The sequence below is a fragment of the Gekko japonicus genome, unplaced genomic scaffold (assembly GCF_001447785.1).
Source record: "Gekko japonicus isolate JY-2015 unplaced genomic scaffold, Gekko_japonicus_V1.1 scaffold68, whole genome shotgun sequence".
Classification (NCBI taxonomy): Eukaryota; Metazoa; Chordata; class Lepidosauria; order Squamata; family Gekkonidae; genus Gekko; species Gekko japonicus.
Genome location: NW_015169175.1, coordinates 1,388,342 through 1,411,990, shown reverse-complemented (window position 1 = coordinate 1,411,990; position 23,649 = coordinate 1,388,342). Strand labels below are relative to the sequence as shown.

The window sequence follows — 23,649 nt, the reverse complement described above, 5'->3', positions numbered from 1 at the left end:
GCTCCAGTCACACTACCTCTCATCATCTCTGCATGCTCACACCAAGGTGCTGGGGCTGCTTTATTGGCCTAAGCACTTCTCCTCCCTGCTCCCTAAGCTCCTCTCCTGGTCATTGCACCCTTTCTGCAGGGTTAAGTCAGTGTGAGCCACTTCGACTGAGTCAGGTGGAACAGTTCCTACTGGCTTCTCTCGGGAATGTTGCTTTCCAAGAGGCAGGAGGCTTGCTAGAACCCTAGCCTGCAAAAGCCCCAAGGCTGACTAGCTAGCCACAGTTTCTTCCCAGCTTCTAGCCAGCTGCTCCCTTTACCTTTTTCAGCTATGGCCTTTTATCCTTCCTGCCCTTGGCCACGTCCAGTTCCTGCTCTCCTGCTTCTCCTCCCAAGCAAGCCCTTTCTCTCAAGGAGGTTTTTACACCACAGTAGTCCTTTGCTCCATAGGGTGATAGTACAGGTAGGCCTTCCTCCTGTCTGCTCCTCCCTCACTCTCGCACACCTAACTGGCTGTCTTCTTGGCTCCACAACTGAGCTGCTGCCTACTTAAGGGCCATTCCCCTGTTCCATCCCTTCCTCCCCAGGGATAGGATGTCCAGGTCTGTGACATGAAGATTCTGGGATTTGAATGTGGAAACTTCTACCTGCATAGCAGCTGTTCTGCTGCTGAGCAACTGTCCTTCTCCAGGATCTGCCCTAGCTGAGTCTTCATATAGAATAAGGACTCCTCAAGGGTTGAGGAGTCCCTGTTGTTGCCTCTATAGTAGAGACTCCCTGCACCCCAAAGCCTCCAAGGAAAGAACCCTTCTGTCTCCCCTACCACAGCAGGCTCCTGTTCAAGAGGTAGTGGAAAACAGAGGTGGAAACAGAGCAAAATGGAAGATAAGTCTATCAATGACCACTAGCCATGGTGACTGAGGGGAACCTCCATGTTCAGATCTTCTTATGTTCTTATGACCACAAAAAGCTAGAAATGTAGTTAAGAACCTATCTCTGTCTCTCCCCTTTCCTATCAAGTATGTTAGTTCCTAAACAAACCTTTATCTACTATATAATCAGGTTGTGCACCATTGCTGTGTTATTTACTCTGACAATAAAATCAAGGGTGGACTTAACCATCTCCAGCATGCCCAGAGTTTCCTCCATGACTCCAGGAATAAAGAAAGTAGATAACCAGGACTGAATAGGGGCCCTGGGAAGGAGCACATGACTGGCAGTTTAAGGCACTCCTCTCTTCAGTCTTACATAGAAGAACACCAACCTTTAACTGTTTTCAGGATCCAAAATCCAACCTTGGCTACAGGGAAGGTGGAGTAATCAGGTCCCTATAAGAAGCCTTCACTTCAGCTCTTGTGTTTGCTGGTTCAACATCTCCCCAACCAAGGTGATGCTAGTGCTGGACAGCTTCCTACTATCCAGCTCCTACACCAAGAGGGCCCCAGCCTTTCTCCCTGGTTGGCCAGGTAAAGAATGGGACAGGCCAGTTCAAACTCTGTGGACTGTTACCGAAGTTCAAGATTACCTACCTGTTTTAACAGTCTCCATAATTTTTTCCTCTTTTGCTTATCACTAGATTACCTTTAAATTTTTGACAATAAAATCAAGGGTGGACTTAACCATCTCCAGCATGCCCAGAGTTTCCTCCATGACTCCAGGAATAAAGAGAGTAGATAGCCAGGACTGAATAGAGGCCCTGGGAAGGAGCACATGATTGGCAGTTTAAGGCACTCCTCACTTCAGTCTTACATAGAAGAACACCAGCCTTTAGCTGTTTTCAGGATCCAAGATCCAACCTTGGCTACAGGAGAGGTGGAGTCATCAGGTCCCTATAAGAAGCCTTCACTTCAGCTCTTGTGTTGGCTGGTTCAACATCTCCCCAACCAAGGTCATGCTAGTGCTGGACAGCTTCCTACCATCCAGCTCCTACACCAAGAGAGCCCCAGCCTTTCTCCCTGGTTGGCCAGGTAAAGAATGGGACAGGCCAGTTCAAACTCTGTGGACTGTTACCGAAGTTCAAGATTACCTACCTGTTTTAACAGTCTCCATAATTTTTTCCTCTTTTGCTTATCACTAGATTACCTTTAAATTTTTTTAGAACAGACTTGCTTACCATGGACTTCCAAATAACATTTTCTCATGGGATCAATTAAAAATGTCTGCATTTTGCAGGGGTTTTCTTGGAGTTAGCTGAAGTCAAATCTATTGACCGTACTGCAATCTTTCCATGATGTTACCCAAATAGGCAGTTCCTAATTAGTGGTGGAAATTAGCTTGAACGGACACAGAGCAAGAAGCAGGTAACTGGGATCTCCACCAATGTATACCAGGATTTTCTCTTAGAAAACTTTCAAAATAAACTAATTGGAAGCTGTTTAGTTGAAAAATAATAAAAAGGCAAAACACATACACAAACACTCCTAAACATACAAACTACCTAAGAGAAACTGAGAGAAGAGGGGTTCTGACCATCAAGGCCTTGAGCTGTCTGGGACCCACGTATCTTCGGGACTGCCTCCTCTGGTATGTCCCCAGGACAGCGTTACACTCTGTTGAGAACAACCTGCTGGTAATCCCTGGTCCCAAAGATACCCAGCTGTCCTCGACCAGAGTCAGGGCCTTTTCAGTCCTGGCTCCAACCTGGTGGAACTCTCTGCCAAACACCACCAGGGCCCTGCAGGACTTGATGCAATTCCGCAGAGCCTATAAGGCAGAGATGTTCTGTCAGACTTTTGGTTGAGGGCATCAACAGTCTTGCCATCTTTTTCGTCTTTCCCTCATTATGCCCCACTTGCGAGGAGGTGACATGGTCCAGAATGAGTTTTTAAGGATCAGATTAATTATGCCATTTTTGAGACTATTTTAAGAATTTATTGAATGTATTTATTGAATCTATGAATTTTAACTTGTGGTCAATGATCCCGCTAAGCTGTGGAGTCTTGTGAGCAAAAACTCTACTTCGTGAGCTACTGGCATTAAAGTTGTGAGCGAGTGATTTGGCCACTGCACAAACTAGTTTGCTCTGGAGCCCTCCTTCCTGAGCTAAGACAAAAATGTGTGAGCCGGAGGCTAAAAAACTGCGAGCTAGCTCACACTAACTCAGCTTAGAGGGAACACTGCTTGTGGTACTTGATTGGTACACAGGGATTGGGCAATTTATAAATCTAAAATATAAATAAATAAATAAACATTTTCACAAAACTTGTACCCAGTGAGATGATTCTACCTCCTGCTGTTACTATGTATTTTATGTGGTGAAACTAGTAGTATGGGTTACTCCGTTAATTTTTTAAATTCCTTTTAGGTGATTACAGCTGCTAGGCTGCATTGCAATTTAATGATCAGTCAGACACTAGAGAAACAAAATGTTTGGCTAAAAAGCAGTCTACAAATATAATAAATAAAGATTTGCATTGAGGTCAGCCTACTTTAAAAAAACACAGAGTGCACACTATTAATTCCACACTTAGTGAAATCAACACAGCATAGCTGATATCGATTCTAGCGTGAATGAAAAATTGCTTTGAACGTTATCCTGAACACTGGCTCCATTTCAATCAGCTAAAAAGCAAAGTTATCAGTGGCAATGCAGAGACTTCAAGACCCTTAAAATGGCAATTTTTAATTTCCCCTCTCTAATTCTTTGGCAGTTATAACTTCCTTGGAAACATATGTGGTCAACATACCTGGTGCCTTGGCCTTATGCAATCCTTCCCTAGGTGTTCCACTGAGAAAAGAAGCATGCTTTCTTTTAGCCATCACAGTCCGGGGAGGCATGTACTCGCGTTTGCCTTGTGATTTTGCAAATGATTTTTGAACATCATATGAGCCTGGTGGCGGAGCTTCCTGCAATATTAAAGAAATGGAAGTGTCTGCTGAAATACTGTGAAGCTTAGTGTGCATGTTAAAGGAAGCACAATAGTAACTTGATTGGAAATAGATGACAGGAAGCAAAAAAAGCATCTGTTACCAGAAAGATTTACTGCCAGTTCGCAAGAGCTAATGTGCTGACAAATAAGTATTTAGGATGGGCTGCAATGTGACCACTCTGCCAAGGGAACCCATGTTAATTGCACTGAAATTGTGACTTAAACAATGTTGCCACCTTCAGACAGCATCATTAGTCAACACTGCTATGTTTGCAACAGTCACCATCACTAGAGGAAGAGACAGATTAAAGGACTGGCAGACATTCATCTCTGCAGAATTACAAAAGGCCTATTGAGCACCACCGATACAGAGACATTGGGACAATCCTGCACACTGGGTAGCTGGAGGTAAGCAGGGCTCTTTTTGTAGAAAAAGCCCAGCAGGAACTCATTAGCATAATAGGCCACACCCAACAGCAAGAACTCATTAGCATATTAGGCCACCCCCTGACAGCACCGCTCATTAGCCCATTAGGCCACACCACCATGTTACCAGAAGTGTGGTCATCCAGCCACACCCAACTTTCCCTTCTTATTCTGTTTACCTTGTTTGTGGTCAAAACCCAGGGGCTTTTTTTATAGCAGGAACTCCTTTGCATGTTAGGCCACACACCCCTAATGTAGCCAATCCTAATGAGTTTCTGCTGTTGGGTGTGGCTATGCTAATGAGTTCCTGCTGGGCGTGGCCAACTCAGGAGCCAGCCGGAACTCCGTTCCTGTGCGTTCTTGCCCAAAAATAGCCCTGGAGGTAAGCTTTGAGAATGCAAATTACAAGTAACAAAAAGGACAGAAAGTCAGACTGTTCTCATTTAGCAAAGTGCAAACCTCTTCTGGATGCCGTCCATAGCAGTGATCCCCAACATGGAGCCCATGGAGGCTACACTGCCCACTAGTGTGTTCTCTGGCTTCTTAAGTCTTAGAGATAAAATGCAAAAGTTCTTGAATAGAACAGGAGTGGGGGAAAACCAGGGAACTTCAGGACACTCTCCACCGGTTGACCTAGTATCAAAACTCTGAGTTTATTCTAAACAGAGCTGAATCACAACTGTGTGCCTGCAGCTTGGCCATAGTCTTTCATGTGTCTTCCAGCTTAGATTCCTTAGGCCAAATAGTATCTCTTTTCTAAGTCAACAGTTAATCCTGGCTTTCCTTTGCCTTTTGGAGGAGGAGACCTCACTTTTGGATCTACAGGAAGAGCCCATTCCGAAGGAGATCTCTCTGTTGTAAGGCAGCACTAGACTCAGAACCTTCTGACATTTTATGGATCCTCCGAACATTTTGTGAGTGGCTCCATTCCCATGGGAGACATTTCGTGGAGGCAGCCACTACCCTTTCTCAACATTCCAAAAGGACCTGTACGCTCAGCAAGCTTAGAGGTTCCCAGTCAGGGTGCTTCTCACTTTTAAAAAATTTAAAAACACTTTAAATACAACTCACCGTTCTTTATCACTATAAACAGAGATTGAGAAAAATAACAAACAAACCCAGAACTCATTACTTTCAAGAACAAATGTGTGCTATAGGCAGAAGGAATACAACACTGTGCAGTGGGTGTCTTACATTAATAAGTTTTAATTTATCTTTTTTTTAAGATAGGTGATTATTTACATTTATATACTATGTGTGAAGTGATAATGTATTTCCTTATTCAGCAATTCTTAATCTAACAGCTCTCGTTTCATCCCAATTGAAGAGTGTTAATTTATTATCTAAGATGAACATGTTTACTTCAAATTTAATAGTTTCCAATTAAGCCAAAACATTTACTCTTCCATCATTTATAAACTCTTTCTGCTAAGTTGCTAAATTAATATTTTTAATCAACATCAAGGAAACATTAGTATTAATAACAACGGTAATAATTCTAGGCTAACTATCAAATGGTGTAAGTGCCAGACTTAAAACACAACTGCCTTAAAACATCAGATACGGCTTCCATCTGAACATCCACATTTTAGACTCTCCTATTCTATGTGAAAAACCAATCCTAGTTGTGAGGTGCCTTACTGTAAATCGGGAAAGGGGAAAGGAGAGGACCAAGAAAATATGTTTTGTACTGGTACCCTGGACTCATTACTGGGCTATAAAACCCATCCCCAGAGCCAACAAAGAAACCATCAATTTCAAAGAAGCCGTGCCTTCTAAATTGGAAGTACTTCAGGTCAATGATTCACATTTAGTGATCTGGATCCAGTAAATCAACCTTCCTGATAGGTTCCCTACTTTATTACATTGGTACATTGAATGATGTGCAAGCCTCCCGAATTTCCTAGCATTTGATTTGCCTAGAAGATTAATTTCCTCTGCTGTGTGGCAGTTGTTTTATCCAGGCCTCACTATTTTATTTTTCTATTAAAAAGGAAAACATTCTTATTGATCTCCTCAGCCGCTTGTGACGTAACAACTACCGTAACCCTGACAGCGAGCACCCTAAGCCAGTGGGTCTCTAACAAAGACAAAACATATTTGGAGGGTCCCAGCAGTGAACTGTCTGGAAGCCATAACAAGCCCTCCTTCCATCCCTTTATACAAGTCACTTCCGGCAAAAGAAGTGAGCATCAGATTCTCTTGGGCTGGTGATATTATTGGGCAACTGACGTGCCATTGTCTCATATCCCAAATATTTCAGCATTTTTCTTGCTTATGGCTGAGCTAAGCAGCATCAGAGATCAAATATCATCTCCATCTTCAAATTCGTGACAAGCAGGGACAGAAAACTTTCAGTGCTGTCAGATACTGTAATGAGAATCCAGGCACAAATCAATAGTTAGCCGGGCGGGGAGACTGTCAGCACAACCAAGTCACTTGCTTCCATGGCACTGAGCTACGTATTTATTCATTTAAAGATGCATATAGAGTTTCAAGGACCGTCACATACAGAGTGCATTAATGTAATGTAATCCGGGAGGTGCCCTGACCTGGACGGCCCAGGCTAGCCTGATCTTGCCAGATGTGAGAAATTAAAGAGAGTCTGCCCTGATCAGCACGTGGATGAGAGGCCATCAAAGATGTCCAGGGTTAACAATCATTAACAATAATTATCGTATGGCAGTGTGTGTAGTATGGCCAGGAGATCCTAAAATTGTCTGGCAGCTAGAAGTTCTAGCTCTTTTAGCATTATGCACCACCAGGTGGTGAGCTAGACTTGTTTTTAGGGCAAGAGACATTCCAGAGGTGGTTTGCCATTGCCTGCCTCTGCGTCACGCCCCTGGTATTCCTTGGAGATTGCCTATCCAAATACTAGCAAGGGCCGACCCTGCTTAGCTTCCGAGATCTGACAAGAATGGCCTTGCCTGGGCTATCCAGGTCAGGGCAGTTACAGGGTTACTACGCAGAGGACAGGCAATGGTAAACCGCCTCTGAATGTCTCTTGCCTTAAAACCCCTATGGGTTCACCACAAGTTGACTGCCACTTGACGGCACTTTCTACCCCCAGTCTGGGAGTTACAGAAACATGGCTCACCCTGCCTATTCACCACATCAATATTACCAGGATTCAAGTCCTGCCATTCACTACAGTTAAGGTTTTTCTACCACTCACAGCACAAAGTGTATTTAGTAATTTCCCCCTTCCCCACCAAGCATTCTTCATTCAAATAAAGTAAATACTGGTGAATTCTAGAATGAGGGTTTTTTTTTTTAAGTATGCCTTATCTTAAAGTATTAAACATACAGGGAAGAAACCACTTTACAGTAATATGTCACTCTTCTCCTACTGCAGTATGTGGTTGCAATTGTTTCAATTTACTGTCTCAAAATGCTCGAGGTGTGATGGAATGGTTAAAAATACAAATGTTAATCACACTTCAAATTATACTAAGAAGCAGTGCACCCATTAAATATTTTGTATATATTGTAAAATTAAAACTTGTTTTTCATCTACTAGGTAATTTTCATGCCTGGTAAATCAGCCCTCCAGATTGACAGCATGTCTTGGAAGTAATCAGGTATGCAATTTACAGTTTAAGACTTTATAGTGCTTCTAGTATTTACTTTAGGCTGTATATATTATAAAGCAAGGTGAAAACTCTCGCCAGAATTCTCTCTATTCCAAAATGGTATAGAACATTAAACCAGAAAGAGACCATATGGGTAAAGATTCGATACAATTTCCAGGTATCTATATTTTACCCAACAACTGTATTTTATAGCCTCACATCAGTACCTTATTAAGGGCTTGAGCTACACTCATGTCCAAATACACAGGCATCAAGAACAAGGAACTAGATGCACAATTCAAGGCTTGGACAACATGTTCAGAGATCAACTACACCTTAGGATGGGTCCAGATAGTTTGTCAATTGGAAAAAAGAAAGGGGCCCCACTAACCACCCAAAAAGGCTACACTGGTGCTCACGGGACCTACATGAAGCTGGCTGGATCCAACCTCTTACATAAGAGATCCAATCCTTTTTTTATTTTTTGTAAAGTGCAGCAAGAAGGACAAGGACTGCCAATTTAAGAACAGAAGCAATAGGATGGAATGAGTTTTAAACCCTTTTTGTGTTTGATCACTTTATTTATTTAAAATATTTATACTCCCTTTCTCCTGAGAATCCCAGGACCAAAGGCAGGTAACAATAAAAAAGAAGTCAATAAAATGAACAACCAAATATAGAAACTAGGGATGGGCACAAACCGGTTAATGAGCCAAAATCTGGCATGAACTTCGCCCTGTTCAGAGCCTCCAAACCCATGTTCAGGAAGGCACCATCCCGGAACAGCTACTGGACTTTTGTCCAGTTTGGCTGTTCAGGCCATTTAAACCTGACAGCCGAGTGGCACAGGTCCGCAGCTGACCTGTTAGGTTTCAATGGCTGTGAGCCATTTTACTGGTCGGTTTCACTTCCCCCTACTTCAAAATGGGGGGGGGAGTGAAACGGACAGCTAAAACAGTTGGCAGCCATTTCAGCCTAACAGTGGATGGGTGCACCCACATTTTTCTTAAACTTATATCATAACCCAGCACTAAATCCTGCTGCGATGTAGCTTCATAGTCCTCCACTTTCCCTGCATTCATTCAGACAATCAGAACTAATTTTTGAGCTGTATCTACCAACATCAAGGATCTAGCTTTTTTGCATATAGCTAGACCAGAGAGTGTAATAAGTTAGGGTTCAATCATATGCGGGGCATGCTGAAGTAAAAATAAATGTCATTGTTTATTGCCAGACACCGCATTCTCCTAGCTTCCCTGTAAAAGGTAAAGGTTCCCTTGCTCAAAAGCCAGTCGAATCCGACTCTAGGGTTGCGGTGCTCATCTCCATTTCAAAGCCGAAGAACCAGCGCTGTCCGAAGACATTTCCGTGGTCATGTGGCCGGCATGACTAAACACCAAGGCACACGGAACGCTGTTACCTTCCCACCGAAGTGGTACCTATTTATCTAATTGCAATTTCTTGCTTTCGAACTGCTAGGATGGCAGGAGCTGGAACTAGAGACAGGAGCTCACTCCGTCATGCGGCACACTCGAGTCTTGAACTGGTGAACTACCGGCCTTCCACAGCCTGCAGTTCAGCATCTTAACCACTTGAGCCACCGCAGTTCCTAGCTTCCCTGACTGCTCTCTAATTCCTACTGCCTGTAGCTCCTCCCTTCTAGCCAGCAGGGATCCTTTGGAAACTCTACTCCATTAAGTTTACATGCCCAGGGAAATGCTGATTGCTACTTTGGGATCAGGAAGCATTTTTTCTCCAGGCCAGTTTGGCCAGGGATCCTGGAGGTTTTCTGTCATCTTCTGGGCATGGAACAGCGGTCAGTGCGGGTGTGTAGAGGGAGGTATTCGTGAATTTCCGCCACTGTGCAGGGGATTGGACTAGATGACCCTGGAGGTGCCTTCCAACTCTATCATTCTATGTTCCTACAAGGATGTGTCTCTGAATTACAACATTCATTACAACAGGGAAAGCCCAACTTCAATTCATTTTTGTATTTTGTACTGCACTGGATTGAATCCTACCAGCTTTTTCACTGGTACGTGAGGGGGGAGTGGCCCCTTTTGACTCCCCAAAAGGATATGCTTAATCAGTTATTATATTAGGAGCTAGCAGGTTTTTCCAAGTCAGATGCCCGTCTCAGATGACCTACTGTTCTGATAAGTATTTCCTATTAAAATCTAAAAATTCTCCCACGTAGCTCTTCAGATCTCTAATCAAATTCTTTGTAGGTTTTGAACTCTGTTTCAAATACCGAAAAGCACAAAAGCTGACGTGTAATTGTAATTCAGTTTTATTCTGGGTATAATGTGATCTTACTAATATCTATATTGGACATAAAAGGATGAGGCGCTTTATAAAGGAGTCTATCACTCATTCATACTGCTGAGGAAATGTCATGATCAAAAGTTATTTTTAATTTTTTCATATATTTTTTAGGATTAAACTAAATTGTGTTTTGCATTATTCACTACGTAATTTTTAAATGTCTAGATCACAGTCATTTGAAACTACAGCTTAATACATCAATAAGTAAATGTAAAAAAAATGCAGTGGTAATTTTTGATCTAGCTATGGAAATATCACTATCATCAAGTTTTTACACTTCATTATCTAGGGGTGTTTTCATTGAAACTCTGCTGTTGTGCTTTTATTTGACTACAATAAAATAGAGATGCCTTTGTACCTTTCCAAAAATTACTGAACACTTTGAAGTACAATTCTACATCTTGCTATTAAAGTGTGACTTCCAAGGTACAATGGAAAACAAACAGATTTACTTCCATTTTCCAAATATAAACAGAAAAATATTTATACTTTTTGGAGAAGGCAAAAAGATTTAAAGGAATCTGCTCTATTACAAAAGTTCTTAATTGTGTCTTAGTAGAGATTCCTCATTCTCTTGTCACATCAGAAGTTACATAACAATTAAGCAAGAGAGGACCCTGAGAGACCCTGACCTGGGTAGCCCAAGCTAGCCTGACCTCACCAGATCTCAGAAGCTTAAGCAGGATTGACCCTGGCTGGTATTTGGATGGGAGACCTCCAAGGAATACCAGAGGTGTGATGTGGAGGCAGGCAATGGCAAACCACCCCCAAATGTCTCTTGCCTGGAAAACCTTACGGGGTTGCCATAAGTCAACTGTGACTTGACAGCAAAAAAAAAAAAAAAAGATTCCAAAAGGTAGGTGATAATTTGAATCCCCAGAAGGTTAACCAAATTTTTTATGCTCTTTGAGGAGGGAACCACACACTAGCAACAATGAAACACACTCACATTTAAGCCATGTCTGTTATCAAAGCAAGTAATGGATACTCAAATTCAACGTGATTAATTGGAGAGTTTCCACTGCCTCTTTGCCACTGCCTCTCCTGGTTCAACCATGACAACCAACCAGCTGTCCTAGAAAATTTCAAGCTTGTACTTCTCATACAAAAAGGTCTACATTAAGGATCTCCCTCTACCACTTGGAGAACCATAAACTAGCAACGCATGAGTTTTGCCAGCAACTGAATTTCCTTTATATATAAAAGAGAAACAAAATTTTCTTTAAAAAATACCAGCAATGAATTCAGCATTAACCCAGAATTTTTTTCTACACTTTTCACATACTGAGGACATCATTGGTTGATATTATTTGGTTACCAGATAATATGCTATTTTCAGCAACTTTTAGATGGACCTTCCTTCCCATCTAACTAGAGAGAGGAAGCCCAATATATAAAGGTGCAAAATATTAAGATCAGCTATAAGAGCCCTTTTGTGTCCTACTCTGGTTCATGAAGTGAGGCAGGTCTCTAGTATGGTCTCCAGATTATGGAATTACTACCCTACCGTGGGTTCACCAGCCACCAAGCCTCCTGACTTTTAGGCACCAGGCAAAGGCTGGGCTGGTCTTCTCTTGAGTTGCTGTTTCTCTCTCAGGCTCAAGACCTGCTGCTTTTTTATGAGGGTTTTTGCTGTGGGCTCTTTAGATGTAATTGCTAGCTTTGTTTGGTTCACTGTGGTTTTCTTAATTCATTACTGTGTCATATTAATAATTGTTGGAAGTTGCCTCATGAGCAACATGCTGAGAGATGCAACATATTTATATATTATATATACACACTAAGCCTGTAGTAAAGTCACCCAAAATGTATCCATAAACTGGAGTCCCGATGGTATCTTCCCCAGCAATCAGTCTCACACTGGAAATGGGGGACAGATGATTCCTGAACAATAAACGCTACAGTCTTACAGAATTTTTAGATAGGGCTACCAGGTGGTAGCAGGAGATCTCCTGGGATTACAACTGATCTCCAGGCAACAATGATCAGTTCACGTGGAGAAATGGCTGCTTTGGAAGGTGGACTCCGTGGCATTATAACCTGTTGAAGCGCCTCCCCTCCCCTCCCTGAACCCCACCCCACCTTAGCATCCAGCCCCAAAATCTCCAGGTATTTCCCAACACAGAGCTGGCAACCCTAGTTTTAAAAGCTGTCTGCAACATGGGTTGGGGTGAGAAAGAATGCTGCTGCTCAGAGACCCTTCATATGTTATTCTGAGGCCCTATGAAACCGTACTAGGGGAAAAGTTAAACACTGTTCATTCTGATTTTTCTAAAACTGTTTTCCCTCAGTAAAAAGAAGATTTATCTGCAGAAGGTAGCCCTTAGACTGTAATTACAACACAAGAAATTCGAAAGAATTCCGTCCAGCTTATGGCTCCTAGAGAAGAAGCAGGAAAGCAAAGTAACTAATGAGTAACTAACACTGCCATCCTAGGAGAGTTACCCCCTGCTCAGCTTTAAAGGGTTTAGAAGAGAGTAACTCTGTTTAGGATGACACTCGTAGTTCATTACTTTGTTCTGCTGGACTCCTCTCCTTAAGTTTCAGCTCAGTAAGCATATTTTTGTACACTCTGCTTATTTAGGTTTTTAAAAGTTTGCAAAAATATTCTTATAGAATGAAATTATTATTTGTACCATGCCTGTGTCCAACAGTGGAGCATTTTGAACGAAAAATTATAGGAGGCCCAAAAGAAACTGTTAGATCGCACTAACAAAGGACTCTTAGAGTGATTCAGCAAGTGATTCAGCTTTATTGGAAGTAACGAACAAGCACTCAACTCAGTAAGAAACCAGAACAGAAAACAGTGGGAGCTTATGCTCCTTTTAAACATAACCGGGCTAATGTAGCCACGCCTATTTACATTTAACAACCAATGAGATTGCTTAGTTAAGGACCAATGGGAGTCTTTCCCTCCTAGGGAATGGTATCGTTCTGATTGGTCGCTGTTACGAAGCGGCCAATAGGAGGTTCGCTCAGAGGAGCCCTGGTATGGCTCGAAGCTTAACATGGGAGTCCTATGAGGTGATTCATGTAAACGTTTCAATACATTACAATTCCTCCCCCCTAAGTTAAGTCATCATCCTAGATGTTTTATTATTTACATACAGACAATCAAACGTTTGTACACCAGTTATTCCCGCATTAATTACACTCATAGTCCTTCAGATAAGTCGGCATTTGCCGCGAACGCTGGGACCTGCGGAGCGGTGCAGGCTCCATGGGCATACAAGGTTGTGGGTCAGAGTGGGGTTCACTACTGCTTGGTTCAGGCACAAACTCTACTGGGGTTTCAGCCCCGCACCCAGGGGTCTGCCCTGACTCGGGGACAGTACCGGGCCTTTCGGTACTCACCGCCTGCTCTGGGGGTCTCCACTCAACATCAGGGAATTCAGCCGTCGGAGAGTCAGCGCTGTCCGTAGCCCAACGCCTCCTTAACTGATCTATGTGGCGCCGCCAGATTCGACCGTCAGCCAACTGCACCACATACATTCGAGTACCCACAGAGTCGGATATAACCCCAGGAAGCCACAAGTGCCCGTTTGCATAATTCCGTGCGAAAACCTTGTCCCCTTTTTCAAACATGCGCACCTTCGGTTGCGCCGTGGTACGCTCGGATTGCTCTTCAGTGAGGTCTGGGTGCATTCGGTTCAAACGGGTCGTGAGTCTCCGCCCCATTAACAATTCGGCCGGACTACGGCCTGTAGCACTACAGGGGGTGGTGTGCTGCAGCAAAAGAAAGGAGCCCAGCCTCTGGCTCCAGTCCCCTTCGTCCATTTTACCCAGGGCCTCTTTGGCCGTCCTGACCATCCGTTCGGCTTGGCCATTAGATGCCGGATGGAAAGGGGCCGAAGTCATTTGGCGTATGCCATTACTCGTGAGGAAGAGCCTAAATTCCTCAGACACAAATTGAGGCCCGTTGTCACTGACGATGACGTCAGGCAACCCGTGGGTGGCAAAAAGTCGGCGGAGCGCATGGATCACAGCAAGTGATGTGGTCGATTTCATATGCACGACCTCCAGCCATTTGGACATAGCGTCCACCACAATTAGGAACATTTGCCCTTGGAGAGGGCCAGCAAAATCTATATGCAATCTGGCCCAGGGTTTACCAGATGACTCCCAGCCTTGGGGTGTAGCTTGTGGGGGATCGGGTCTGACTTGCTGGCATTTGGGACACCCTCGTACCCATTCTTCGATCTCTTTGTCCAGCCCCGGCCACCAGACATACCCTCTGGCCAACGCTTTGGTGTGTACCATACCGGGGTGACCCTCGTGCAGCGACTCTAACACTCTCGTCCTGAGTTTGTCAGGAACCACCACCCTGTTCCCCCATAATACACAGCCCTTAGAAATGGATAGTTCATTTTGACGGCTTTTGTAAGGGCCGAACTCCGGTTCAACGCTTCCAACCGGCCACCCCCTCCAAACCCAGTTTAATACTCGGGACAGCACGCTATCCTTGGCCGTGTGTGCTGCAATGTCCCTGGATGATACCGGGGGTCGAGGAAGCTCCTCAATTGCCAAGACCTCACAGGCGGGGGCAGGGTCTGCGCCAATGTCCGGCACCGGGCACCGGCTGAGGGCATCCGCATGCCCAATCGCTTTCCCAGGCCGGTGCTCTAAGTCAAAATCATAAGCCTGCAAAAATATCGCCCATCTAAGCATGCGTGGGGACATGATGTTTGGCAATTGCTTATCGGGCGCAAAAATCCCCAGTAGCGGCTTGTGGTCAGTGACCAGCAAAAATCGTCTGCCAAAAATAAAATCATGGAACTTTTTGACAGCCGCTACCAACGCCAGACCCTCCTTGTCTATCTGGGCATAGTTCCGCTCTGCCGCAGATAGTGATCTAGAATAAAAAGCGATAGGCGCCTCGCTCCCATCAGGCATCAGATGGCTTAAAACTGCGCCTACTCCAAAAGGTGAAGCGTCAGCAGCTAACACCAGGAGCTTGTGCTCATCATAATGCGTGAGTACGGCATTAGATGTCAGCAGCTCCTTGACTCCCACAAAAGCCTTTTCCTCGGCCTGCCCCCACTTCCATTTTGCCTCCTTGTGCAAAAGCGCGTGCAAAGGGGCCGCCACTGATGCCTTATGCGGTAAAAACGCATGATAAAAATTCAGGAGTCCTAAAAAGGATTGGAGCTCCTTCTTACTCACCGGCCTGGGGGCGTTTTGGATTGCAGATACCTTCTCATCCGTGGGGTGGACTCCCTCTGCGTCAATGCGAAACCCCAGGAAGTCCACACTTTCCACCCCGAGCGTGCATTTTGAGCGCTTAACTCTGAGGCCGGCATTTTGAAAACGCCTGAGGACCTCTTTAACCCGGTCCAGTAGTTCCTGTTCAGACCCGCCCGCAATCAGCACGTCGTCAAAATAGGGCACTGTGCCAGGTACCCCCCTTAGTAGACGTTCCATGAGGCCCTGAAAAATCCCAGGTGCTACGTTGACCCCGAATTGCAGCCTGTTCACTTTAAAAGCCCCTTGGTGGGTTACAATTGTTTGGGCCTCGGCAGCCTCCGGGGTGACAGGCAACTGCTGGTATGCCTGGGCCAGGTCAAATTTGGCGAAAATCTTGCCACCCCCCAGGGAAGCCAAAATGTGGCTTATTACCGGGACCGGGTACGAATGTTGCTGCAGCGCCTTGTTAATCGTACATTTGTAATCGGCGCATAGTCGTATGGACCCATCTGATTTGACAGGGGTTACGATCGGGGTCTCCCATTTGCTGTATGGTACTGGCTCTAAAACCCCTTGCTCAACTAGTTTGTCAATCTCTTTTTCCACCTTATGTTTGAGAGACACAGGTACTTTCCGATACTTCAACCTAATAGGTTTGACTGACGGATCTAAGTCAAACGCAACCGGGGGGCCCTTGTACCTTCCCAACCCTTCGGCAAATACATCAGGGAACAGGTCGTACAGCATGCCCCATTTATTTTCAGACATCCTGTTAATCCCAGAAATACCGATGCCCAATGGCTCAAACCAATCTAACCCTAGCAGGTTAACCCGGTCTCCCTCTGCAATCAGGAATGACAGTTTAACACATTTCCCCTTATACTCAACAGTAACAGAGTCCCGTTCCATGGTGCACGGTCTGCCGTCGAGGAGGGGGGTCACGGTGATCTTTCCCTGGCAACTGGTGCGATTGACAGTCGATGCGCTTGTCAGGGTCGCCGTAGTCTTGCAGCTTGCTTCCGATGCATGGAACTGCTGCTTGCTTCGGGAATAGGTGGGGGTATTCTTTTGTGCCGATCCGCTGCTTGGTGAGGACTCCTTCCGTGCCGCTCTGCAGACTCTGGCCAGATGACCGCGCCGTCCACAGGCTCTGCAGTCGACATCCCGGGCCCAACAGGAGTCGCGCTGGTGTTTCCCGCCACAACCGGAGCAAGGCTTGACGATGGTAGGCTTCGCTGGGGTCCGCTTGCCTCGAACCGCGTTGACGTCATCGTCTGCTTCCTCGCTCTCGCTGTCCCGCTGCGAGTGGACGCTGTGCTCTGCCATCCGCTGGCGGACCTCCTTCGTGGACCTATCCGCTGCTTCTGCGGCCAAGGCCTCTTCGTAGGCCACTGCCCAGGTCAGAGTGGTACGGGCGAACAGCCTTTGTTGTAGCTTCTCGTCTCTGAGGCCGCACACAAGACGGTCTCGGAGGGCTTCTTCCACGTCATGGAAGTTGCACGGCCGTGCGGCTTTGCGAAGGGCCGCCACGAAATCCGCGATGGTCTCGCCTCCGGCCTGGCTCCGCTTGTAAAACGCGTGCCGGCAGGCGATCTCCGACGGCTGTGGAGAATAGTGAGCCTTAAGCTTCTCAGTGATGTCAGCGTAGGTGACAGTCTTTATATCAGTTGGGGCCACCAACGACCTGGCTATGTCGAAGGTCCCCTTCCCGCAGGAACTCAGGAGGCACGCCCGTTTCTTGGCCTCGTCTGTAATGTCGTGTGTCTCCAGATGGAACTCGAACCTGGATAGGTAGGAGTCCCAGTCTTCTGAGGAGGGTTCGAAGCACTCGAACTTCTGGCTTCCAGCCATCGTGGGAGACTTGTGCACCGGAGCTGGTGGCGCCTCCGCCGGATCGGCTGCTGTGCTTTGCCCGCTTTCTTCCGAGTCCGAAGTGTGGATGTCCGCAGGGCTGCCTACCTGCTCAAAAATCCCATCCTCGTCGCCAATTGTTAGATCGCACTAACAAAGGACTCTTAGAGTGATTCAGCAAGTGATTCAGCTTTATTGGAAGTAACGAACAAGCACTCAACTCAGTAAGAAACCAGAACAGAAAACAGTGGGAGCTTATGCTCCTTTTAAACATAACCGGGCTAATGTAGCCACGCCTATTTACATTTAACAACCAATGAGATTGCTTAGTTAAGGACCAATGGGAGTCTTTCCCTCCTAGGGAATGGTATCGTTCTGATTGGTCGCTGTTACGAAGCGGCCAATAGGAGGTTCGCTCAGAGGAGCCCTGGTATGGCTCGAAGCTTAACATGGGAGTCCTATGAGGTGATTCATGTAAACGTTTCAATACATTACAGAAACTATCCAGATCATCTACCAGACTTGAACCACTGTGTTTTAGCACAACTAAACATGTTTTGTTTCAAAATTTGTGCAAAAGTATATTTTTATTGTATCAATGGTGTGGGGTTTTTTCCTCTTTTTTGGTCAGGTCGTTTTTATATTCCTTCACTATCTTTTCTTTCCTTCTTTTGTGATTTGGGATAATCTGCTACTGGGTGTTTTTAGAATCACAGGGTTGGATTACACTAACACTCTGTGATAACACTTCAAGGTAATTCAGAAACATGAACAGCTTTTGATTACACTTGGGTGATATGGTCATACTATCACAATTTTATAGCAACCATACTGGCTGTTGATTTTTCCCCCTAAGTATAATTCTTGGCTTTTAACCTCATACCACCTCTCCCTAGTCACAGTAGCTGTAGATTGTAGTTCCCTCCTACTGAGTTATACAGATCAAATATATTGGCCTACAGCTTCTTTTGCTGGTGGCCTTCTCCGTGTAGAGTGGGCTATCAGAAGTATAAAACACCTTCACTTTTCCAGTTCCTCTTACTATATAAAAGCAGTTTTGTTTCTACAAATGTTTGTCAGCTGATTTAAAAAAGAGGTCCACGTAAAGTACTGTGTGGGCTATTGACTCTGACTGTTTAATAGTTATATAAGTACTTCAATGAATTTTGGTTCTCTATTTTACTGTTGTAAGAAACTGACTCAATCGTCAACCAAAAGGGAGACTGCAACCAAGGAATCAGAAGGAGGCTGAGACAGGGAAGGCATCCATGAAGGAGCTAGAGAAGATCCTGAACCATACAGATGTGTCACTGGCGACCAAGCTCACGATAATTCATACCATAGTATTCCCCATTACTATATGCGGGTATGAAAGTTAGGCAATGAAAAAAGCTGACAGGAAAAAAGTTGAATCCTTTGAAATGTGGTGTTGGAGGAGAGTTTTACAGATACCATGGACCACCAAAAAGACAAGTAGGTAGGTTCTGGATCAAATCAAGCCTGAACTTTCCTAGAAGCCAAAATGATTAAACTGAGGCTCTCATATTTTGGTCACATTATGAGAAGACAAGAGTAACTGGAGAAGACAATAATCCTAGGAAAAGTTGAAGAAGCAGGAAAAAACGAAGATCCAACAGGAGATGGATTGATTCAATAAAGGAAGCCACAGTCCTCAGTTTTTAGGACCTGAGCAATGCTGTTAATGATGAGATGTTTTAGAGGCCATTAATTCATAGGGTCACCATAAATTGGAAGTGACTTGATGGTACTTAACACACAGCAAACACACACATTGTTTCCTTTGTCCCTGAGGTACTCAGCATTTAGAGCCTGACTATACCTTACATGAGCACACATGAAGCTGCCTTATACTGAATCAGACCACTGGTCCATCAAGGTCAGTATTGTCAGACTGGCAGCACCTCTCCAGGGTCTCAGGCAGAGGTCCTTCCCATCACCTACTGCCTGGTAATTTTAACTGGAGATGCCAGGGATTGAACATGGGACCTTCTGCATTCAAGACGGATGCTCTACTACTGAGCCACAGCCCCTTCCCTAAGATATGCATACACTTAACACACACACACACACACCTTACATTGCTCATGTAGCAAGTAGAAAGGCTGTTTTGATACAGAATATCAAAACTCCTCCCTTGTGGAACTTGGCCAAACAAGCAAGGATGATTCACAGATCTTAAAGCTCTGGTTCAGCCCTTTCTTTTCTGAGCTGCCACAGGCAGGGGATCCTAAGGTGTTGTACTCACCACAGTTACTCCTTGCCAGCAGGAGGAACAGCCTGATCACTGCTCTACAGTTTTGTAAAAACGTGGTAGAGTAGCAAAAAATATTAGTATCTTGCTAAGCACCTCACACTGAGCAATTTGGAAAAAAGATCAGAATTCAAATGTGACAAGCAAACCAGACCCTCCAACCAGCTTGGAAGACTGCAAACAACGGACCCTTTCTCAAGCAATGTTCCCTTTAAGCTGTGTGCATGAGTGGTCACTCATTAACACAGGAAGCCCCACTCAGCAGCAACCTGGAGCCGTGCAGGGTCTTGCACTTCTCATCGCCCATTTTAAGACTATAGCAGTTATATTCTGCTCAGGATGTGAAACTGCTCCTCCACTCAGTAGAGGGGGAAAATTAGAAGGAATATTGTTCCCAGCTCAGCCAAACCAAACCTTCTAGGAGCCTCAATATCAACCCTTTGGCCATATCTATGGTTTTTCACTTTGAATCAGGGAGCTCTCAATGTTGGCAGTCAGACCCCTCCTCTCGCTGAGGGGCAGTTTATAGCTAGAATAAACCATAAACACTGTTATTAAAATATGATCTCAAAAATCATAAGTGCAAGACACTGCCTGGCACAAAATGGCACAAAATGGATGTCAGTCAGAAACAAGCCTGGACATATAGCTTAGTGTGAGAGCGGCTGCCTAGCTAACAACCCCCTCCACACCCTGGAGAGATACATAATTTAGGACAGTGAGTCTTCCAAGAACCTAATGACTCACCTTGGACTAATCTCATCAACACTCAGCCTCACTTCCTTGCATCCATTTACCTTAATTAAGCAATACTTAATTCTATTAACCAAACCTAGTAGCTTTTCCCATCCGGTACTTGCAAGGTCATCAAGCCCTGTTCACACCTACAGTCAACCTCAGAAAAACCCATCAAGCCTCTCCTATCTTTTTGTCCAACTCAGGAAAAACCCATTAAGTTATCGTTTTTCTGGCAAACATGTCATATTTGCCAGAGGGCACATTTTGCCATATATCAGAAGGCATTCTGCTTCCCAGCAGTGTGTGGGTGTGTGTCTTGGATCATCCACATACATCCCCACATTGCTAGGCTCTCTTCTCTTCACTAAACGCTGGTTGTTTTGCTGCTTCCATGGACCTCTCCAAGAACAGTAATTATCATCCTCCCTGAAATCTCTCTCCCCTCTCCTCTCTGTATTTCCTCTTAGCTACCTCTGGTATGTGTGTTCATTGTATGTGTTTTGTTCTTTCTCTTTTTTATCAATAAAAACCTTTCCGGTTGAACATCTGCCTGGTTTCTTTTGAGAGTTCTCTTTAGGGAAAAATCCCCGTAAACACTGGTGGAAAATCCCAGTTACCCCCTCTCACTCTGTCTCCTTAAGCTAATTCCCCCAACTAATTAAGAGACTGCCTATGTGGGTAACATTGGGATCCCCTTACAGTTTAGTAAGCAGTTTAGAGCTCTCCCTTCAATGGGGATCTGTTTTCACCTGAGCATGCCAAGGGCTCTCAGTTATTCTTCCCTACATCTTTCAACACTACTGTAATCAACAGAACCATGATTTTAATTTTAACTCTGTTTTTCTTCCCAGTTCTGTATACACATGGAATCCTACCTTGGTGCTGGTTTTCAGATGACCACTACTGCCTTCCCCTATCCTGTCTCACATGCACACATAGAATGTCCCTTATCCAACAGATAGCCAGCATGGTTAAGAACAGCGGGCTCTAATCTGAAGAACCGTGTTTGATTCCCCACTCCTCCACATGAAGTCTTGCTGGGTGACCTTGGGCCAGTCACAGTTCTCTCAATCCCACCTACCTCACAAGGTGCCTGTTGTGGTGAGGGGAATGTAATTGTAAGCTGCTTTGAGACTCCTTAACACAGAGAAAAGTGGGGTATAAAAATCAACTCTTCTTTCTGCAAACATGAAACCTGAGAGAATTAATCACCTCTTCCAATATACTCTTTGCTCAGTTGAATGGGACCGTGTTGCTGGAATCCTTTCAGGGTCTGCCTTGGGACCTTAAATTAGTCACTCTCTTGCATCTGTCCACAAATAGCTTGTCAAGGGCAAGTTACATACTTTTGATTTTAACTGCAGTTTTCTGGTTGTAAACGTACACGAGTGAACCGACTGGGATACACTGCCAGGAATTATGATGGGCAAAGCATTGCCATGAAGTATCTGAAAATTAGTTTTTATTAAAGGCCAATCATTTATCAAAAAGCTGATGCCACAAACAGTAAAAACTGTCAGGTGACAACTCCTTGGAAGCCATAACAGTCTCGGTAGAATTGTTTATTGTTGCCTACAGTTAAAGTTATGCGTGTTGTGGGCATTTAATGACATCTGACTGATTTGATTTATGCCGTCTCAAGCTTAGAACAAACCAGGGTTTTCCCCTGATGACAGCCAGTATTCTCTAAATCAGTAATCAGAGACCTGGTGCAACACATCCATCAATATAAGCAACTACAGGATCAATTGCTTATTAATGGCAACTTAGCATTTATTGCGCCCAAAGGATTTCTCTATTGAGGTATAATTCTCTAAGGGTGTATGATACAGCTCATGCTGCTAAAAGAAAAAGAACTCTTGATAAACTAGAGATGACTAAGTGACAAAGCATTGGTTGATTCCATACAGGAAAAAGGCACATGCATTTAATAGCTGCATTAAGGGACAGAACCTTGACAAATACAGAATCTTGTACATACTACCGCACTACTATGGAAACAGTTTTCGTACAAGTACTATCTTATGGAATTCAAGCTCTGCTAAAACTATTATACTCAATAATTCAGAACATCAGAATTTTTTTCTCTGAACTAGTTTAGATTGTTTAATGATATAGTGTTTACCTTGTCGCAAAGCTACACAAAAGCAATCACAAGAGGGGTCACAGTTTAACTAGTGTATGATAAGAAAGCAAGAAACTGTGATAAACCAATGCTAAATACTATAAAGATTTGCAAAACTGAGTACTCTGTATTATTTTCTCAAAGACATTTCATAAGTGTATTTTTCAATATGCCATTACAGGATCACACTTGTCATATTATATCTCAATATACCATCCAAGAATCATCACTATACAATTACAGAAATATGAAATTCTATACAAAACTATTTAGCATTTGAAGGGCATACTTCCATACATGTGAAACACATCAACATTTCACTGTGTAACAACTTCAAACACAGTTTTTGGAGGGGTTTTCAGTCCAAATATTGTCTAGGAATTGATCCAAGACAAAGACTCCAGATTTAAACTTCATTTTGAATGTCTTCTTCAGAAAAAGGACTGCTCTTAGGGTTATACAGGATGAATACTGAGCCAGGACCAACGACTGAAATCTGAAGATTAGAATCTATTATAGGAGTGGTGGCACAGAGATTAACTGAGTATCAGAATATCGAGTGAGAAAGTTTGCAGAGAAGTGAATGAGAAGTTTATAGAGTCAACCATAACAGGAAGTGGTGGCGGCTACAAGCATGGACGGCTTCAAAAGGGAATCAGATAGGCATATGGAGCAGAGATCCACAAGTTGCTATTAGCCACAAAGTATAGATAGGGGCTCGGGGGCAAGTGATGCTCTGTCTTCTTGGTGCTTGGGGGGGCCAACAGTGGGAGGGGTTCTAATGTCCTGGCCCCACTGGTGGCCCTCCTGATGGCACTTGGTATTTTTGGCCACTGTGTGACAGAGTGTTGGACTGGATGGGCCTTTGGCCTGATCCAACATTGGTGTCTCTTATGTTCTTATGTTAAGATCAGTCCTTTTAGCAGTCTTCTGACCTTGTTGAGGATCGAAAGAGTTACATACACATGCCATGTGCTTCTGCACTCACACTGGGGCTTTTTGCATTTTCTATTCAGATGGCAACTCCTCATACCACCTCAGGAGTTGCATCTGATAGTCTCCTGAATTCCTGAAGAAGATTTTCAAGCAGCACAAGGGGCAACAGTGGGAACCAATCTCAAATAGTGATGCTGCTTAATCATGTATTTCTTAACCTGCAACAAGAACTGTGAAACTAATATCAAAATAGTTAAAATACCATCCTTATATTATTTTCTTATATATCTAAATAGTCCAGTTACAAATTATGTTGACTGTTCACTTATATATCTAAGTAATCCAGTTACAAATAGTATAGGCA

The 23,649-nt window shown here is 44.2% G+C and overlaps 1 protein-coding gene across 1 annotated transcript in view; it reads right to left on the bottom strand.

The window, feature by feature from the left end:
* Positions 1 to 23,649, bottom strand: part of STPG2 (sperm-tail PG-rich repeat containing 2) — a 336,565-nt gene that overhangs the window by 193,920 nt on the left and 118,996 nt on the right. Inside the window, exon 11 of the mRNA XM_015415991.1 lies at positions 3,674 to 3,833. Coding sequence (XP_015271477.1) covers positions 3,674 to 3,833 — 160 coding nt within the window. The remainder of the gene's footprint in view (positions 1 to 3,673; positions 3,834 to 23,649) is intronic.